At 38.3% G+C, this 17,444-nt stretch overlaps 1 protein-coding gene across 1 annotated transcript in view; it reads right to left on the reverse strand.

Annotated features, from left to right (window-relative positions):
* KCNMB2 (potassium calcium-activated channel subfamily M regulatory beta subunit 2) overlaps nt 1–17,444 on the reverse strand; it is a 251,494-nt gene that overhangs the window by 18,089 nt on the left and 215,961 nt on the right. Inside the window, exon 2 of the mRNA XM_027111497.1 lies at nt 13,074–13,196. Coding sequence (XP_026967298.1) covers nt 13,074–13,129 — 56 coding nt within the window. The 5' untranslated portion in view covers nt 13,130–13,196. The remainder of the gene's footprint in view (nt 1–13,073; nt 13,197–17,444) is intronic.

Raw genomic sequence — 17,444 nt, forward strand, 5'->3', positions numbered from 1 at the left:
AAAAAAAAAAAAAAAAAAAAAAAAAAAACTACAATGAGGTATCACTTCACACCAGTTAGAATGGGCATCGTCAGAAAATCTACAAACAACAAATGCTGGAGAGGGTGTGGAGAAAAGGGAACCCTCTTGCACTGTTGGTGGGAATGTAAATTGATACAGCCACTATGGAGAACAGTATGGAGGTTCCTTAAAAAACTAAAAATAGAATTACCATATGATCCAGCAATCCCACTACTGGGCATATACCCAGAGAAAACCATAATTCAAAAAGACACATGCACCCCAATGTTCATTGCAGCACTGTTTACGATAGCCAGGTCATGGAAGCAACCTAAATGCCCATCGACAGACGAATGGATAAAGAAGATGTGGTGCATATATACAATGGAATACTACTGAGTCGTAAAAAGGAACAAAATTGGGTCATTTGTTGAGATGTGGATGGATCTAGAGTCTGTCATACAGAGTGAAGTAAGTCAGAAAGAGAAAAACAAATATCGTATATTAACGCATATATGTGGAACCTAGAAAAATGGTACAGATGAACTGGTTTGCAGGGCAGAAATAGAGACACAGCTGTAGAGAACAGACGTATGGACACCAAGTGGGGAAAGCGGCAGAGTGGGGGTGGGGGTGGGATGAATTGGGCGATTGGGATTGACATGTACACAATGATGTGTATAAAACTGATGACTAATAAGAACCTGTTATATAAAAAAATAAATAAAATAAAATTCAAAAAAATAAAAAAAGAAATGGTGTGGGGAGCTACACCTTTATGACATGGACATCAGAACATCCCAAAATTGCTGTTCTTCTCCAAAGAATTTCTAAAGGACAGAATGTCAAGGCAGTGAATAGTGTAGAAAGCTTATGAGTGGAGGGTTGGATTTGAAATAATGTCTGGCAGAGAAGGCAGAAAAGAAGTGAGAAATTGCTGGGGGTGCTGGCTGGTTGGAGAGAGATGTGAGAAATATGGGAAGGAGGCAATGCTCAAGGATTCTGGAAACACAGGCAACCAAGTAGCCACGGAGAAGGGAGCTTTGGATTGCACGGGTGTGGGAGTGGGGGAGTTGCTGGCTTTTAGGGCTTGGGGACAGAGAGGAGGACACATAGAGTGCTGAAAATGGAGAAAGAAGCTCTTATGCCATTTTTATTTTAAGCTTCAGACAAAAAGCCAACATACATGAGACAGACTTCAGATTTTCCTTTTAAATTTTCATCACTAGTCACTCTCGTTGCTTGAAAAAGTACTAGAATCCAGTGTGGAACTTTGCAGAGGAGGAAAGAGATGCCTGTTATTTGTATAATTGTGTGTATATTCAGGGATTCTATTCAGCTTCATGCTCCAGGATGGCCTTACTGGTGTTTATGGCTGGCATACATTCTGGGGCGCTGGTTCATTCTGGACTGGTTGTTAGATATTTAGATTCCCTATAGAAGTGTGAGAACATGTATGTACTTAGTATATTTCCAAAAGGTTTTAAGGAAGACTATATGTTAATCTGGTTATTAGAGTATAAAATTAATGGATTAGTTTATTATCATTATTACTATTATTTAAAAGTTCTCTTCATGAGGTAGTTTATATAAATCTTACTCTTTCCTTGAGGAGTGGGCCCTTTATAGTAGGAGAATCATAGCTAAATAGAGGACTTTGTTCCTCATCTTTTCATGACCGTGTCCTTCCTGCCTCTTTCCCACCAGCACTCACTCATGGCCACTCATTCTCCTCATGGCCAGAAGCTCTGAGAGCCCATCTTTTTTATTACTCTCCAGCTCCCAGGCCCAGTGCCTCTGGACTAGCTAGCTGGCTGGCCAGCTTGCAGGCTTTTGACTTCCTCAGGCTAGCCACCACCCATCCTCTAAGTTTCCCCATTCTTTCGTGAGATTTTCTTTGGAAAATGTAGGATTTATATCAAAGCTCTTAAACTTGATTCTCTATGAACCTGAATGAAAAAAAAAAAAAAAATCAATGCCCATCCAGTTAAAGCCAGACTTCGGAAGCAAGAAGAGACAGGCTGAGTCTGAGTGGCTTCAAAGGCCTGCTGTAAAATAATAATCTTTTGTTACTTTCCTGTTGTTATTTATCAAAATGTATTTAATTCTAATGGCTGCATTGAGATTTGGATTTCCTGCAGGTGGAGGCCAGCAAGGAGGGAGCAATAGTCTCAGCTCCAGAGTAGTAGGCTGTCACACTGCATCACTTACATCAGTCTATACCCATAAAAGAGATGCAGTGTAATCAGTCAGTTATGTTACTAGAACAAGAAGAATACAAAAATGATTCAAATGGGTAATTTAGAAACAAATCACAATTTGGAAATGGTTAACAAATGTTCTTCACGTGCTCTGGGATGTGTAGAGAAGAGGGAAAATGATTGGTTTCCACGCAGGCTAAACACATCTGGGAAATCAGGATATTACTCAGCAAAATGAAAGTGGATGAGTGAGGTGGGACATACTCATGAAATTCATCAATAATGAATTTATTGCTAATTGAATTAATGGATAAGTTAAGGAATGAATGAATAATTTGGAGGACTAAAGATTCAGTTAAAGTCTACGAACGTATTTTGAATGCTGGTAACCTCTAGTTATTATATGTGGCCCCTACCCAACAGGAAGACCAACATGAAAAAAAATATCAACGTAGGGTAGTAAATTCAATGATGGAGCCATTCACAGCATGAGTATAGAAGAGGAGTAATTTTCCCAGCCTGAGGGAGCAGGGCAGGGAGCAAGGATTAAGGTTAGGGAAGGCATCCTGGAGGAGAAATGCCTTAAACAGAATCTTCAAGATTGAATCCAAGTTAACCACATGACACAGGGAATCAAGGGCATTTCAGACAGAAGGAATCACATGAACAAAGGATGGAGATTTGCAACTACATGCTGACTGTCAGAAACTACACAAATTTTATTATTACTCGGATGAGTGTGGGACAGGGGAAATGGGGCAGATGAGTTTGGAGAGGTAGTAGGTTATGAAGAGTTTTTGTAAGTCATTTAAGGAACTTGGCCTTTATCCTGTAGTTAATGGGAAGATGGCAGAGGGTGACATGATCAGAACTGAGTTTCAGAATGATCACTCTGGCTTCAGGGTGGAGATTAGATTAACGATGGAGGCAGACTTAAATCAGAAAGAAGAATTAGGGGATAGCTACTATAGTGTTGGCAAAGGATGATCAGGGCTGGATCTAGGATCGAGGTAGGATAGATGGAGAGAAAAGGATGTATGGAGAAATATCTAGGAGATAAAACTTCAGGATTTGGTGACTCATAGAATATAGGGGATGATGAGGAAGTGAGAAAAAGGATATAGTTTAGATTTATGCCCAAGAACTTAACTTGGACGACTGGGGGAATAGTAGAGGGTGTTAAAGCAGGGGTCCTTATTTTGCTATTCTTCCTGGTTCCAAAGGGGGTGTTTTTGCTGCCCTGGCTAAGAAGGGAGAGGCTGATTGTTCATTTATAGATTCTCTCCCCGACAAACATAGTGTCATGAGCTCAGGTGAGGATTGACTAATCTGATTGGTGAGATAGGCCAGAGCCTGACAGTCAGAGACCCTGTCTACATTTTGGGTGAGACTGAAGATCACTCTTTATGAGTGGCACAATTTTTTTCTCATCCTTTTGGACTTGCCTTTGTTCAGGCCTGGTGTGCCTTGGCCTCGCTATCTCTAGGTAGTAAGCCCCAGGTGGGGAAGGGAGTGTCCATAGCCTGAGACTAAGTGGATTAGTGAGGTGCCCCTCCTATGCCAAGTTGTCTTCAAAGCTGGGGGGTTGGGGAATGAGCATGATGCTATATTTTGGGCCTCAGGCCTAAACTTCATCCTTCACACTAGGAAGCCTTGTACTTTGGGGGTTACTCTGCCACTACTAACAGAGTGGACAGTTCATCTCTCTTTGGCTCTTTGTGTCTATTCTCTGTGGACTCTTCTTAAAAGGGGTAGAGGGAGAAATAAGGGGATGAAGGCTAGAATAGTTCATTGAAGTAGAGCTCTCAGGAGGAATAATGACTCAGGCATGACTACAAAATAAGTTTCGAATATGGGGGATATTCAGCCATAGGTATAGAGCAGGAATTTGGATTTATAAGTCTGAAGCAGATCTAGCCTTGGTGTATGCTGGCGAAGCAGTATGTTTAAGCTCTGTTGGAGCAGCTGTGGCTTCATGGTTCATGGTGAGCCATGAATCAGTATGGTGGATACAAATCAGCATTTATACATGTTGGCAATAACAAGTAGTACATATGTGCAGTCTTTTCTACATATACAGGGAGCATTCTGCCCAAATCCTTTTGGAGAATGTGAGTTATTAATAAAACTACAAGGCAAGTTCAAGTATAACAAAATATTTTGTATAAAAAATTTTAATTGTCCAATAAAGCTTTATATTTACCTCAAGCCATAGTCAACACAATACAATTTTATTTCAAACTCCATATTTGGATAGTGTCTTAAAGTTTGATAGTAGTCCTATGGTTCACAAGCAAATTATTTATGAGGCTGTACCTATACAAACATGGATATAAAGAGTAAAATGTGCAAGAAAAAAAGTTTTCCTTGGGCTTCACTCATTTAAGTTCAGATTCCCTTGGTATTTAGCCTGCAGGAAGAAAACTATTCATGTTAAGGCAGGGTAAATGTCATTTATTAATTCATTTGTTTACTCATTTGTCAACATTTTAAAGTCTTCATAAGATGAAACGTACTGTGCCAAGTTCTGGGGAATACAAAGTGAATAAGACATGTCCTGAGGGAGCTGGGTGAGATACCAATCATTACAATGCATCTTAAGGAGACTTGTTGTAATGAGTACAGAAAGGAAGCAAGTCAATATGCTGGGCGCTGATTTGCCAAAGGTTCAGTTAGTGAATGGCTAATGCACCATGATTAGCCAATTTGCCAATTTATTGAAGGATCACTTTGCCAAATGAATAATTTGCCCACTTAATCACAGATTTAACAAAAACTTATTTTAAGGAGCATTGTTTTAAGTATAGTAAATTAATATGGATGTATTTTCTTAAGAATATTTTAAGATGATATTTTAAAAATACATTGAATTATATTCTTCTTATGAATATGTTCTTTTTAGCAGTATTTTAAGATCTGTTTGTTTTTTTTAAAGCTAAGTAAGTTTCTGAGGGAGGTTTAGTCTCTTTATAAATAATTCTTATATTCATAGATATATATTTTTTGAATATGTGTATGAATATATTCTTCTAATAGATATAGCAAAAATTTAGCATTTCATATGGGAGCCTTTCTGTTTATAATGATTTTACTCAAGTCCTTTTTAGAGTTATTTGCTGTTTTGCTAACATTTTAGCATCACTGATATTCTTGTGCAAATTTCATGACTTTGATAGATTTGGCAACTTTATCAATTAACCAAAATTTGTTTCTTTTAACTATTCATAAGATTACGGTAATTGATTTTGGGTGGGAATTTTTAACAGCTTTTTGAAGTTTCTGCTAAGTTTTATTTGAACAGTTTTATTTTGTCCTTATAACAAAATGTTTAATTTGTCTTTGCTCTTGTCCTGTTATTGGAACAGGAGGGATCTGGACAAGATTGGTGGGACCCTCTGCTGGGGGAAAGTTGAAGAGCAGAATCAGCATAATGTAGCCTGGCCTGCTGATCCTAGAGAGGGGGAAACCCAGGGGCAGAGAGGAGAGGAAACAAAGAACAGAGAGAGCAGTAGGGCATGGCTGGGTCGGGGGGGAGGGGAGGAAGACCTGAGAACAGGGGACCCTGAAGACAGAGGGTGTCTAGAGCACAGGGAGGAAAAGACAGCGGGGCAGAGAGATAGAGGGACAATGGCTGCAGAGACTGAGAGACAGAGGAGGAGAGTCTCAAAGCCCCAAATCTGGGTCCCCTGCAGTCTTTTTGGTTCCTACTAACCCATAGAACTATGAGAGTTACAATGATTATACAAAGTTTTTGGTAAGTAACTAAATTTGATAAATTCACCAAAAAGATCAACTGGCAAATGCATTAGTATTTGGCAATTTGGCTTCAGGCAAATTGGCTGTCACTGTATTGGACATTCCTTGAACTGGGCATTCAGTAGATTGGTGATGGATAACTTGGCTCAGGACTTGATTTATGAACATGAATGTTTTAATTCATGTTTAATTAAACCAAGGTGGCCATAACAGTTTAAGTGGTGATGGTTAAAGGATTCAGTAATAGACTGAATTAAATCTCCAATGAGCAAACAGTTGATAAGGGGAATAAGGTAGCTGAGAGTGGTTGGATTCCAGGATGCAGTGAGTGGGGGTGGCAGGTAATGAGCTGGTTAGATAGGCAGGGGTCAGAGATAAAGGGTGTTGTATGTCTTCTGAAGTTAGAGGAGCCACTAGAAGAATTTAAGCAAGAAAGTGATATAATTAGCTTTGTACTTTAGAAAGATCACTCACGTTAGTGTGGTTGGCTGTTTGGAATGGTTTATTCCTGGAGGCTAAGAGACTGATTCTGAAACTCTGTCAGCATTTCAGGTGTTAAATAGGGGTTGAAAAAAAAGCAGTGGTAGAGGAGATGAAAATTTAGATATGGGCATCATTTGTGTCCAGAAGTAACTATGAACACTGTGGGTTTTAATGAGACTCCCTAGGTAGTCAGAGAAACAAAACTCAGCGAGGGTACTAGAACTTGGAAAGGGCAAGAAGACAGATCTACAAAGGGTCCCAAAGCAGTCAGAGAGGTGAGGGGCACTGGCAGGTGCAGGAAAGAGGAGGGAAGGTGTGAATAAAGAATTATGTATATCTGTCATAACTTGGGGAGGCCCTTCAGAAACCTAACCACAGTAACCATAATACTTAACATACTAAATATTTATATTTATGCCTCTCTGGCCCAGTGAATATTGAGTGGCTCAAGAGTTACAGCCAGACCGCATTCACCTTTGTATGTTCAGTCTCTTGCATTTATTAGGCTCACAAAGTATGTTCCTTTATGTGGGCTAGAAAAGGCTTCAATACTGAGCCTCCCTACACTGAGGCAGCCAGTGTAGGGAGGCTTAATGGCCAAGTGAAACCAAGTAGACCAGAGAACCATGGCTAGAACAGACTCCTGGCTTCTCTCTTCCTATCAGCGCCCATTGTACTGTACCACTAATACATTTAGTATTCCTTCTAGGAAAATTTCAAGCTTTTCTGGCACTGAGAGCTCTAGTTTCCAGACTTCAAGGAAAAGTGCCTTCTCTTAGATCCTACAAAGTGAATCTGTGGGGCAATAGATTGCTGAATGCCAGCTGAGTTGAAACAGGCAGAGTTGCTATGTATCTTTGCCCCAGGAGCACTCAACTCATTATCTCATATGGCAGAGCTGAGAGTGGCATGGATTAAAACAGCCACTGTTCTGCCTTCCACCCACCAAAGTCTTCTATGTTTTTGAGATGTATGTACATCCTCACCTTCTATTAGTTCTATTAGATAGAACTAAATAATCTTAAATGTTTATATTAGTTAAGAAGAAAGCCTGAAAATTAATGTGCTAGGCATCCAACATAAGGAGTTTTGAAAAGATTAATAGAATATATTAAAAGAAAGTGTAAGGAAGGAAATAATATCCATGAGTAGAAATAAATGGAATAAAAGATGCACTGTATTAAAGAATCAATGAAATCAAAGATTAGTTTTTTGAAAAGACTAATGAAATAGACAAACCTCTGATGAGACTGATAAGAAAAACTAGAGAAGACTCAAATAAATATCAGGAATTTAAAAGCTGTAAGTACAGATACAGTTAGATTAGAAAGATAATAGAGGATATTAGAAACAACTTTATAGCAAGACATTTAAAAACTTTGATATATGATTTACTTAACTATGTAGCAAATTCTTACAAATGTATGGCTTATTGAAACTGCTTTGAAATAGCTAGAAAATCTAAATAGTTCTAAATCATTAAAAATTGAATCATCAATTTAAAATATCCTCATAATGGAAATACCAGGCTCTGATTATTTATAGGTAAGGTCTACCTAGATTATACAAATCATTCGAAGGATCATATTCAGAAAAAGACTTGGTGACATAAAGATGCAAATTTACCACAAATTAATTAATAGCTTTCATAAAATTCCAATAAAAATCACAAGAGCTTTTTTGGGAAGTGGGGTAGGCATGACTGGACAAGCTGATTCTAAAATAGGTATGGGAGTGCAAACATCTAAGGATAGCAAATACAATCCTGATTACAAAAGAACAAGGTGGGCAACTTTTATACCAGATATCACGATGCATTATAATGCTAATGTTTGTAAGCTCAGGGGTGGTGTTTGTCTGAGGTAGACAGAATTCACCAGTGGGACAGAGTAGAGATCCAGAAACATATCCATGCATATGTGGAAACCTAATATATGATACATGTATACTTTTAGATCATTGAGGAAAGGACAAACTATCCAACGAAAGGTGCTGGACAATTGGTTATCTGTACAGAAAAAAATAGATGCCTAGTTCACACCACACACAAAAGTAAACTTCAGGTGATTAAGGACTTAATTGTGAAAGGCAAACCCACAAAATATTAACTGTATCAGAGCATACCCTTTTGAACTTGGGATAGGAAAGGATTTCAAAATGTTGAAAAATTGCTGAGAACACATTAAAATTAAGACCATGTTTATGAAAAGACATCATAAAGAAAGTGAAAATACAAGTAAACTGGGAGAAGCTGTTTGCACACAATAGACAAAGGGTTAATAGAAACTTTTATAAAAGTTTTTAATAGTTTATATAGCATTTTAAATTGTTGCTGCAGGAGGGTTGGTGTATTTGGTCTACTATACTGTCAGAAAAGGAAGTCTCATTGTTATTTCTCTCCTCCATCTCTTTCCCCGCTCCTGGAGCTCTTATCATTCACATGTAACTTTCTGATCCTTCCTCTTAAGATTTCCATCTCTTTGTAATTTTCCTCTGGATTTTGAGGTATTTCTTTCACTTTATCTTCCAGTTCTCTCATTTTGTTTTCAACCATTCTCAATGGTTACCTTTCTATATTCTATTAAATTTTTTAAATGAAAGAAAACAGACTTTTATAAAGAATTCCTACAAGTCAATAAGAAAAAGACAAAAATCCAATTAAAAATGGGCCACATGTTAGAACAGGCACTTTACAGAAAAGGACTAGGGACGTAGACTCAATCTTATTACTAATCTGAAAAATGGGAATTGAAAGCACAATACCCTCTGGATTGATGAAAATTAAAACCCCTAAAACTCTACAGCAATGGAATCATATCTATAGCTGCTATGGAAAGCAATGGCATTGCCTGGTGAAGTGGGAGCTGTGCATACTTTTGAATCGACAATTCCCAAGTTAGGTGTAAAACCTAAGAAATGTTTGTACATATGTACAGGAGACATGAACAAAAAGTTTTATAGCAGCATTGTCAGTACAAAAAGAACTGGAAATAATGCCAATGTCTATGAGAAGTAGACTGGATGAATAAATGGTGGTATATTCATATAATGGCATACTACACAGCAGACGAAATAAGCTACAGCTAGTCACATCAGCACTGATAAATCATGGGACCATGTTTGGTGAAAACAGCGAGTTGCAGAACAATTCATATGGTATGATTCCATTTATTTAAAGTCGCCAAACATTTAGAAGTAAACAATGTATTGTTTAAGCATTCAGATGTGACAAACTCATGAAGAAAAGCAAGGGAATGATAAACAGGAGGGTGGTTATCTCTGGGTGGGGGCAGGGATAAGGAGGGGGACGCTCTTAGGGAAGCACCCTCAAGGGCTTCAAAATTCTGATTGTTTTAGTTTTTAAGCTTAATGAAGGGTACTCAGATGTTTATTATATCATCATTCTCTGTATGGTAACATGTGATAAATGTTCCTTTATACCAATTCAATATTTAGTATAAACAATCCAAAGAATATTTGATAAACACTCAGTGGTAATGTCCTTGGCTAATAACCTCTCTCTTCTTTAATTTTTAAATTAGTTATTGCTGCTCTTGTTTTATTTTGCCTCCTGCGATTTAGAGATTAACGTCGGCTCACCTAACAAAGAAATTTGTTCAGGGAAGAAAAAATATTCCTTCACATTGCTGGGCATGTGGAATGGAGGATAAGGATAGAAACCAGTGTTTTGCATATAGCAGATGATCAGAAAAAGGACTGGCTTTGAATTAAAATAATGAAAAAAATATAAAGTTGACTTCAACTTTCCTCGAACCATAAAAATTAGGTTTCAGAATTTTCAGTGGACTTTTACTTCCACTTGGTTGCTCTGCCTGTCTGTAAGCTTATTTCTTGATGTTGCATCTCTTGAGGAATCCTAGGGAAGCCGATATCCTGACAAGTTTGTCTCTGGTCTCAGAATAAGGCAGTGTGGAGTGGAGCCAAGGGTTTTTGGCTGCCTGGCCTCTGGGATTGCTGGGGGAACACAGTTGGAGAAGCTGAACACACAGAGGCCAGGTTTGCAGAATAAGAAACTGAGGGTGGAACAGTTACCAGCAGTTCTGGGCAGTGCTTCCAGACAACCTAGTTAATTTATTTGCAAATAATTAACTTGAGGACCTTAATTATCTAGATTTATTATCAACCGTCATTACTTTCCTTATCACCATGATTACTGCCACCAAGAGTATTAAGCAGAGCAATAGCTGCTGTTTAAAGTCAGTTTTAAAATCTGAGTCTTGTTCCACAAGAGTCTGTGAATTAGGCAGTGAAGACAGAGGTGTGGTTAAGAAAGAGGTACAGGCAAATGAACCAACATCAAACTAAGGATACTGGCTTAGTGTCAGATTCTATTGCTGTATTCTTTGCCTGTTTTTCCATTTGTCTTTGACTTTGTAGGCCAAAGTCATGCAGATTGATTTCATAAGCCTTGGCATCCCCATCCCATAAATAAAACTTGCTGAAAATGATTTACTTAGAGTCAATATTTTAATTATTTTAAACCCCATAGTTACTGAAATCATAGTTACTGAAAACATGAAAGTAGTAATTAAGAGTTTTATAGAATCTTACTGGTATAGGATATGAAGCTAATTATTTGCTCCTTTTAATGCCACAAATATTGCCAATATATCGTATTCACATATTTATTATCTCCTGTGATATACAATTTTCAACTCTGTTTTATCATAGTTTCCCCCTGTGGTCTTGGTTGTTCACTGCTGCTCCGAATATCTCATGTTTGACAAGAGCCTATGTAAGCCATGGGGTGCGGGGGAGAGAGTACAACCTTGGGTTTAAATCTTGATTCAATCACTGGCTAGTTGTTGCACGCTTGGAAGTTACTTAAACTCTCTAAGCCTCAGCTTTCCCAACTGTAAAATGGGCATAATAATCCTTATCTTACAAATTAGAAGAGAACAGTTTATGAAAACATGCAGTGCAGAGTAATTGCTTCTTAAATGTTAATCCTTTTGTTTGTAAAAAAATTTATATATATATAAAAATGTATTTAATTAAATTACTCATTGAGAATAAATAGAAGTTGAAACAAATACATCATGCTTCACCTGCTCTGATGAAACCTTCAAAATCTAAGGAGGACTGGTCATTGATAGTCACACTATTCCTGTAGGGCAACAAAATCTCTGCCTTTCTGCACCATCAATGGTAGTGACCTTTTTTTATTTTAAAGAAATGAGGAAATTTCATACAAAGTATGGAATTTAAAAATGACACAAAATTTCAGTCTTATAGTAAAGCTCTTGCTGAAAGATGGTTCAACTTAGTTGCTTGAAAGCAAATGAAAAATAACTTGATTAAGCATTGAGAAAAAGCATGTGAAAACCTATTTTACTTAAATATCATATCACTATTTTTTCCATAGTTAAGATAGTATAACATATTACAAAGCATTTGGAAAATGGAGGAGTAAGAAGCATACTTTTCCTTTCACGCCTTTTCCTATGTATATATTTTTGTGGCTGCAATTATAGTATGTATGCACTTTTCCAACTTGATTTGTCAGTTAATATTATGCCAAAACATTTTTAACTGCTAAGTGGTACATTACATTCCATGATTTATTTAACAGATTTTCTATTGTGAATAAGTTGCTTCCAAATTATTGTGAAGAACAATTTTGCCTTCAGAATTTTTAAAGGATTTTATCTGTAGGGAAATACAGATTTTTAAAAGGAAAAATAGAAGTACCAGCTATAAAATTTACACTCAGGTAAACCTCCCTCAGGTCCTTCTTCTTGTGCCCGCATTTATCAATCCTGATTTCTGTCAGACTGCAGGCAGGTGAGCCTTGCCTAAGCTGCAATATGTTGGTATAGGCAGTTGTGTTTAAAATTTAGCTTCATCAAACCCAAATAATAGTACCAGGTCAATAAGAAACAGAGAGATGCAGAAGAAAAAAAAGAAAGAGAAACCAAATATTAAAAATGGCCAGAGAATTTTATGAATGTATTTACTCCCAAGTTGGAAGGCTGGGTTGAGCTGTATAATTGTCATTTTGTCTTTCATTATCACTGCTTTTGCCCTTTAATTTTTTTTCTTATTCCCCCATTCTTCCCCGACCCCAGGCTATTCTTCCAAGGAGTTTGAGAGCTCCATGGACTTGTCTATCCTTTTTTCATTCTCTCTTAGTTTTTGCTTTCCTTCCCTGCCATATGTCCACTGCCTTGAAATGCAATTTTCATTATTTCAGTTCAGTATTTATTGAGCACTTACTATGTGCCAGGTATGGTGGTAGGAGGTGAAAATTCAGGGGACAGTAAAACACAAATTCTGTGCTGATCAAGGGGATAGTGGGAGGTTCTGATTGGATGGATATCTGAAGGCAGAGGTAGAGTTAGCTAAGTGACCAGTGTGTGTATATGTGCATGTGTAAAGGGCATTTCTGACAGGGAACAGCCTTTGTAAAGCTACATGGTAGGAGTGAGCATGGAGAATGCAAGGAGGAGGACGGCCAAAGTGTCTAAAACCCCATTCCCTCAATGTAGAGCCCATCCCACATTAACACTTGCAAAATATAAAGCTCAGTTGCCTAATGCTTTCTCTTTGGCATACTCTCTGGGTATTCAGGTTAAATGATTCTGAAAAGCCTCCAGAGTCCCAGTGATTTACCTTTTCTCATCATGTCTGTAAGTTGAAGAGGTTCGGCCACTGGTCCATATAAACATCTTAGAGGATGTTGGTCCAGGGGCTCCTTTCCTTATGGTGGAAGTCCTGGAAGAATGGTGAAAAGACCTAGAAGAGGTACACACTGAAGTTAAATCCAGTACTTAAAGTTTGGGGAACTGTGTATCAAATAGCAACCGGTAACTCTCAGTGGATTGACCATGTTAAATAAGACCAGGTTTCTGTTGCTGTAGGGCAGTTGTTCTCAACCCTGGCTGCACATTAAAATCAACTGGGAATCTTTTAAAAAGCACTGAAGCCTGGGTGCCTCCCTCAGAAATGTGCATTCAATTTTTTTTAAAGCCTCCTAGTTGTTTCTAATGCACTGCTAGGATTAAGAGCCACTGCGTTAGGGAAACACAGTTTTCTAATTGATGTTATTACCATATTCCCTCTAAGATGTCTCCTCCAAAAATATAATTTGGTACAGTTTATTATTCTATATTTTTCCAAAATTTTGGTTCAGGTTTGGTTCTATTTTTTTTCTATTTCTCTGTTTCTCTTCAAACTGTTTTCCCTGATGCTGACAGATGTGACATCTCACTGACGAGAGATCATCTTTTAAATGTGTTCAACTGTTGCTAAATCTGTGGGTTCATCTCTTGGCAGTTGAGTCTCGGAGAAAATCATGGCAGCAGAGGCAGCAGATATTCTCTGGCTCCTAACGGCCAGGATTATAGGATCCAGAGTCAAGATACTAGAGGACTGTTGTATTCTTTCGGTCCTGACTTGGCTTGGGGATTAGTTCTGTCATCTTGAAGTTATAAATATGAAATATCATAGAAATCTTAATCACATATAAAAGTTAAAATGATATTTAACAAATAGAACAAAGGAAGAAAGAAAGGTGATTCCTTCATGGATGCATAGTCACTCGTGGCTTTCCTTTTGGTTGAGCACAGTATTAATGGTAAGCATGAGATTGGAAATAATATTAACTACTATATACTGTATTAGATACTACATGCCAGACAGTTTGCATATATTGTCTATGTATATATCATGAAATGTATATGCCTATATCTATGTTATGCTCATATCATGAAAACCCTGCAAGGTAGATTATGCTATTATTTTTAGATTAAAAGTGATGCTTCTAGGAGATTTAGAAAAGGTGGACCCATGTCTACTTGTCTCCAATACTCACGCTTTCTGGGGAAAGACACATTACTGTCTAGCCCAGTGATTCTCAATGTGCATATGAATTACCTGGGGATGTTGTGATCATGCAGATTCTGATTCAGTGAGTCCGGGAAGGGGACCCAAGATTCTTTATTTCTAACAAGCTCTCAGTGATGCTGATGTTGCTGGTCTGCAGGAAACACTAAGCAGCTAAGGCTCAGAGCATGTACTCAGAGTCAGTAATTGGTTATTGGCCCCATTTTTTGTTTTTTAAACTAACTAGCTGTGTGGCCTTGAGAAAGTCACTTATCTTTTCTAGGACTTAGTTGTTTTTAATCTGTAACATGGAAAGTTTGAAATTGATAACATCTGAAATCCCTCTCAGCTCCAAAATGTTGTGACTCAGTAAATTGAAAAATCAATGGAAGCGTATTTTAAATCATTGTCTACTGACTTTCTGGAAATAGATCTCCTTCTGTAACCCTTGGATCAGCATCAGAGATAGAAGGAACAGAGACCATGGGAGATGGCTGGGGTTTGACAACGAGTGTAGATGTAAGAAGTCATATTTCCACCTTGGTCTCCCAGGATGGATGACCAGAATGAAAAGATATACCTGAATGGATGCCCTAGACATTTTCAGAAAGATTTAGAAGTTGAATCTGCTAGCTCTTTAAATGACTTGGATGTGGGATATTTAAAATTATTTAGGTTTCCTTTTGAATATCTTTAAAACACATAGAATAGGAATTAAATTTGTTACTAAAACTAGTCAGTTTTCAGGAAATAAGAATGATTTTAATGTAAGCTGAACGAACTACTTCATAAGAATGAGGATTGGCTTAAACTTTCAGGAAGCTATTTCAACATTGACTCTGGTGGCATCTTCTGATCACTTTAGTCATTCCTCAAGGATTGGGTTGGAGTAGACAAAGAAAAGTGTCACACGTTCAGTTCAGGGAAAGCAATAAATTACTGAGCTCCCATCCTGTTCCTGGTTATTAGCCAGAATTTAATAGACACACAGTCCATATTATAAATGCTTTGAAATCATTCAAAGTGAAAGGGGTTGCAGTGATTTTAATATACTTAGGATACTCTTCAGACTGTGTGTCATTATTTCAGCTTTGCACCCTTGCTCTGTTGTTTGAAGATGATACAGAAAGGAAGATATGAAGGGTATACTTATTCTAATTAACTGTCTAAAATTTGTTGGAAAGGATTTAATGACTCCTCAGCTTATCCTAAAAAATGGATTTGGCGTTTTTCCACCCCAGTTTTCTTTCACAAAGACAAACCGTTATTTAAAACCTGCTAAGCTTGTTGTTAATTAAAATTTAAGGGAGTAGCTGCTTTAAGGATAACACAATAAAGGTTCTGTAGAGGTTGAAAAAAGTTCCAGGCTTCAGAGAAACACCGAGAATATGTTAACGGGAGCTGGTTTGGTGGTTCCCTCAGCTCAAATGCAGCCCTCCTGAGCTCCTCAAGTAATCACCTCAACTCTGCTCACTTTATAAGACAAGGAGCATCTCATTTGAATTGTGGTTAGATAAGTGGTATAGAGACAAAGAAAGCACTTTATAAAATTTTGTAATTTGGAATCTTAGCATGAAAAAGAGATCCGTGTTAGTGGATGCACAGGCCTGAGGGCAAGGGGAGGAGACCTGGACTTAATTCCATCATTAAATGGCCTAGGAACTGGGGTGAACCTGGCTGAGCCATGACTATATGATTGCAGATGAGTATAGTTTGAAAACTAGATGTCCTAGAAGACATAATCTTGGCCTTGAGTGAAAGCAGGAGTCAGGGAGAATGTAACAATTTCTTTGCCTCAGGAGTTTATAAAGGGCCCCTTTCCATTTCTCAGGCACACACCTCGCTGGGCTTCTACCTCCCTGACTCAGTTCACACTTTCTCTCTGCCTGCCTTTCCTGCCAGGTGAGTGCGTACCTCTGTTTCCAAGGCCATCTTAGATGTCATCTCTTCTGTGAAGTCTTTTCTGACCCGCACAAACAGCTTCCTCAGCTCTGCTTCCAATTCTTGGTACTTACCTCTGTTAGAGCAATGCATTCCAGGGCAGGGCTGTGTCTTATGCATCTTTTAGCGCAATGCAGGATACACAGTGACACACTGGTTGTGTTTGCTGCCTGCCTTGACCATATAAGTGTCTATTATTGGAAAGCATGACTGAAACAGTGCATACATAAAACATTGACCAGCTTAAACTGGTTTTGTTTCCCTAAAACATGTTGTTGGTTAATCAGACCTGGAGTTATTTTACAGAGACAGCACTGCGTGTGCAAGACAGGAACTCATGTCTCCAGGGTGACCCTGGACCAAGAATCTTCAGTCTGTGGAACTCAAAGAATAGACATTTGCCACCAGAGACCTTTATGAAGCGAGAAGTCCTTCAATAAGAAAAATCTGTCTTCCAGCAGCACCAGTAGTTTACATGGACTGATTCGAGACTCGTCAGTTTCCAAGTTTGAAATTCCTCTAACCCTTTAAATTTCACCTTGATCCCTGGATCTGGGAGACAGATTTGAGAGCCTTGCTTCCTGTCTTCTTGCTGGTCAACCTCACAGTGAAGCTCTTTCTTTTCTCAAAAGCTGCTGCCATTGTATTGGCTTTTATGGGCTTTGGGCAGCGAGCCCTTGCTTGGTAACAAGACCATGGGTACTGACATCGGCCTCCTGTGTTGTGGCTCGCTATTGCTGGCTGCAGCCACCCTTTCCTTCCAGATCCTTTCCTTAGTTCGGGATGCCGTTCCTTCTTCCCACTCCCCACCTCCTCTCTTTCCTTCTCCTGATTGTCCTGCTCCCTCTGTCCCTTTTATTGACTTGGACAGAAAGTTTCTGTTGCTTGCTGAATTATCACTCAGTAAGGTTTTCTTTAGAAAGGGCAGCATGATCTAATGAGAATATGAGCAGGAGAGTCAGACAGGGACTCTTTGTTTGCCTCCTGGCATCACCACCTACCAACTGTGTGACTTTGGACAAGTCAGTTTAACATCTTTGTGTCTTAGTTTCCTCAGCTGTGAAAATGGGAATAATAATACTTGCCTTTCTGGGTTGCTTGGAAGATTAATGGGTTAATAGTTGCAAAAGTACCTAAGGTAAATCAAGGCACATGCTAAACATTAGTTTACTTCTTTTCCCCTTGTTAATAATTGTAAGAGCAAATGAATTGGATTTT

Source organism: Aethalodelphis obliquidens, unplaced genomic scaffold (genome assembly GCF_003676395.1).
Source record: "Aethalodelphis obliquidens isolate GAN/ISIS:26980383/991018 unplaced genomic scaffold, ASM367639v1 scaffold1, whole genome shotgun sequence".
Classification (NCBI taxonomy): Eukaryota; Metazoa; Chordata; class Mammalia; order Artiodactyla; family Delphinidae; genus Aethalodelphis; species Aethalodelphis obliquidens.